This window comes from Apteryx rowi, unplaced genomic scaffold (assembly GCF_003343035.1).
Source record: "Apteryx rowi isolate R43461 unplaced genomic scaffold, aptRow1 scaffold_1, whole genome shotgun sequence".
In the NCBI taxonomy this organism is placed as follows: Eukaryota; Metazoa; Chordata; class Aves; order Apterygiformes; family Apterygidae; genus Apteryx; species Apteryx rowi.
Window position 1 is genome coordinate 5642879 of NW_020447196.1, and position 4020 is coordinate 5646898.

General features: G+C 35.1%; 1 protein-coding gene across 1 annotated transcript in view; it reads left to right on the forward strand.

Moving 5' to 3' along the window:
• The window catches only part of CMTM4 (CKLF like MARVEL transmembrane domain containing 4), a 44781-nt gene that overhangs the window by 31587 nt on the left and 9174 nt on the right, over positions 1-4020 (forward strand). The window contains exon 3 of the mRNA XM_026059807.1: positions 3006-3104. Coding sequence (XP_025915592.1) covers positions 3006-3104 — 99 coding nt within the window. The remainder of the gene's footprint in view (positions 1-3005; positions 3105-4020) is intronic.

Sequence of the window (4020 nt, forward strand, 5' to 3'; positions counted from 1 at the left end):
AAATGGTCGCCGTAAAAAAAAAAAAAAAAAAAAAAAAAAAAAAAAAAAAAAAAAAAAAAGGGAAGACCAAAAGAGAAGCCTTGTTTCATTTTGAATATGACTTTGGCTTAACAAAATCAACAGCTGAAAGGTTAAGCTGTTGGTTTTGGTGTGCTTTCCTATGCTAAACTTAACTTTATTAGCTAGTATTTCTTGATTATTTGAACACTGGGATCTTCATGTACACAGCTCAATCTTTTTAATATTCAAAGCAGTTGAGGTTCTTTGATTCATACTGTGAGAAACTTTCTCCTTCTTTCAAATAACTTTTGTGGCTCTTTTCTGTACCCTGTCCAATTTTTCAACATACTTTTAAAAATGTGGATACCGGAACAGGATGCAGCATTCCAGTGTCCCTTACAAAGGTAAGATTACTTCCCTGCACCTATTGTGTCCATATGTCCAAAGGAATGTATAAGTGCTCTTTCTCCCTTTTTTCCCCACAGTGTCACATGTTGAGGTACTTACCTATTGTAGTTCTTAAGTTCTTCTCAGAGCTATATCTTTCAAGATTTTGTTGTCATTCCTGTAGGTGGCAAATGTATTCAGATAGTAAAATCGATAGCCTGGCCTTTGGTTGAACTAAGATCCCTTTATTTAATCAAAGGGCATAGCCAGTGTGGCTGCCCTCTCCTCAGTATGTACAGTTTCAGCATTCTTGGTGACATATGTTTACTGTAGAGACTTGATGAAAACGTTGAATACTGTTGGGTGCGCTGTCTATTGGCATGTATAGCAAGACTTTCATGTAGTGGATAATAGAACAGTGAGACTTCAGGTTTGTGCAAATGAGATCCAGAGCTCTTGCTGGAGACCCTGTCGGCACGGGCAGTGCTGTTAACTTAAAGCTGGAAGAGGAGGTTACTTGGAGAAGTTGTGAAATGCCACTTATTTTCTGATATCTTGCTCTGCAAGACAAGAATTATATCATTAAAAATGCATTAAATAATTACTGAATAAAATTTCAATTTTGTTCAATGCCTCTGTGTGCCATAAGTACCAGATAAAATCTGTCCCAGCAGGCTTGAACAGAGATGTAAAGTATCTGTCTTTAATTATACACTGGCAGGTGAAAAGATGGTAATACTTCATATGAAGTTTCCAAGATACCTGCAACTTGCTTTTGTTTCCTTAGTATTTGCCAAGATAGTTTAGGTCTTACTGCATTCATTAAGTCTGAATACATGGGTAGCAATAGCGATGGGCAGTGGATGGATATTTCTCAGGAAACTCTCCCTTTTAGATGAGGATCAGGCCAGCTGTAGGTGAGTCATTATCCTTGAATGCATAGTTTTCCCTGTGAACAAAACAGCATCAGGAAGTTTTAGTTTTTACAATTACTTTTTCTAAAGCATTCTCAAATCATGGCTAGAAAAATAAAAGATGTTTTTGGATTTAATCACTTCTTTCTTCACCAGACACAGAAGTTTTTGTAGGATTGCTAGGTGACAATGGTCAGTTTGAAGTCTCTGTGCTGTGTAGCTGGAACTTAGTCAACAAATTTGTGGCCAGGGAATAAGGTTAGATTTTTATCTTGAGTATTCTAAGCATAACTTCTTAACAGCACTTTACTAGATGTCCTTTGCAAAAAATTATACTGTAGTAAATGGAGGAACAGGAACAGGAAGTGAGTTTGTTTTACATATGAAATAAAAGGGTCTAGTATGAACATTTTTCCTTCAAATTCTAAATAAACAACTTTTTTAAATGGTGGGAAACAAAAGTTAGTATGCTCATTTTTTCGTTTTTTAAACTCACAACTGTAAGTTGCATAGCAAACTTGCTTACAGATTTTCTTTACCTCCCTTTTGGCTATGATAATATTCACCTTTCACTGATTTCATGTTCCTTGAGGCTATCTGTACTGAACTTTCATTCCCTGCCTCCTTCACACCTCTACTTCCTCCCTGACTTCATCCATTGTTTCAGTTATCATTAGATTGTTATTTCCTACATCTCTGTAGTATTTGTCTTGGAGGTTATTTAGTGTTCCTTATCTCTGAGCATAGGCTCCAGAACAATATTTATCAAACTTTAAAAAAAGAAAAAAAAGTGAAAGATGCCCAGAATAACCTATTAAATGGTTAGTCCCTAACAAATCTAGAACTTTGCTCTTCTTTTATTTTAAAGTCCCTAGGCCTTTTGATTTTTAAGTGTGATCAAATAATGTAGTGTTAATTATTCTTTTTCCAATAGCTGACATTCAAAATTCTTAGTTATGGCCCAAAAATGTGTTAATGACCCTATTCTTGTAAGGCATGGCAAGCACAGTTGCCTGAAAACTGATTGACATATGCTGCACACATTTAACTGAATTACATGCTGCTTATCTTTTTTTTTTTCTATGCTTGAAACAAAGCAAGAATTTTCCCTGATCCTAGAAGCCCCTGGGGTGTCACTGTGCATATATGTATGTTTTAAAATGTTTGCTTGAAACATGTAATAATCTGTGCAATAGATATGTATATACCTGTGTATTTTTTACAATACAGGTAGCTGTTATTCATAGGAATACCATAGGACATGCATTTGTTTACAAATAAGGCTTCAAAGAATTTGTAGAAAAATCCATGAATGTTATCTGGGCAATGCTAATGGGTTCCAGGAATGTCAGATAAGCATTAAAGTTTGAGGTTCAGATTACTTTAGTGTCAGCTGAGAACAGCTTTAATCATTGCTTATGCTATCAGTGCTTTTTAAATAATCCCAGTAGAAATTGGGGTAACAGATTCACAATTTGCAGCGGTGCCTTATGTATATGCTATTTGACTTCAATTCGCATACTAATGTGCACTCACACATTGCCTGTATAAAATAATCATTGCCTTCTTTTGTATAAGTGATAAACTGCTTAGAAAGTAGGAAAACATTGTTACAGTTTTTGTTCTAATCTTCCTTTTCACCAATTCTATTAAAAGCAAGCAAAGAATCACTGTTTAGTAATACTAATGAATTTATTTTTATAGGATCTGGTCAACACTGGACTCAGCACTTTCTTCTTTTTCATTGCCTCTGTAGTACTCGCTGCTTTAAACCATAAAACTGGAGCAGAAATTGCTGCTGTGGTAAGAGAATTTGAACTTCTTTAAATGAGACTCGTATTTTGTATTAAAACTAAGGATAACTTTTCCATCATGTTCATTGAAAACTTCTGTTTGCTTTGCCATCCCAGTATATTTATAATTTTGCAGTTGGCTATACTAGTTTTGATTTTTAAAAGTATTAATGCCCTTTGAGTTGTTTGTCTTAAGGCTTTTGAGGCAAGACCGAACAGGAAAAAAAGTGTAGAGGACTCTTAGTTTAATTTGCCTTGCTTCTCTACAGCCAGCTTAGATATTACTGCCTTATATAGCAAGCCTGCACAAGAGAGACAACCAAAAATTCAGATGAAGTTGGAGCCACTTGCACATAATCTTGCTGAATTCTTCTTGCTCACTACAGCTTGCTTTTCTTTTATAGAAGAGAATAGTAGTATTTTAAGTTTTCAAATCTAGAACGGTAAGGTCAAGAAAATTAATTTTGTGCTCAAGTTGGCAAACTTCTGTTTTTGCAAACCTGGGTATTGAAAATCACACAATTCTGCAGAAACATATCAAAGGAACTGCAAATTAGCTCCTTCTATAGCTTGATAGTCTGGACCATTCTGGACCTCTTCTCTCTTTGTCATTCCTGAGGAATGAGCTATTAGCCAGATGAAGAGCTGTATTCTTTCTTACAAGAAGTCTTCCTTTAAAGTTGGCACTGCAGGATTTAATTGACAGTGTCTCTGTAGACAGAGAACTTTGTTTTCTGGGATCATTGATCTTAGTAGCTTTCACAGATTCTCTAGTTCATTTAAGAAGAAAAACTTCAGTTTTACCGGCCATAATAATTTATCAGTGCAAATAAAGTAGAAAACTAAGCTGCTGAGGGATTTGTTATGAAACTGCTGTTCTTGTTTTCAAAAATTGTCTTTGACAATTTTTTTTTTACTTCTTGTAG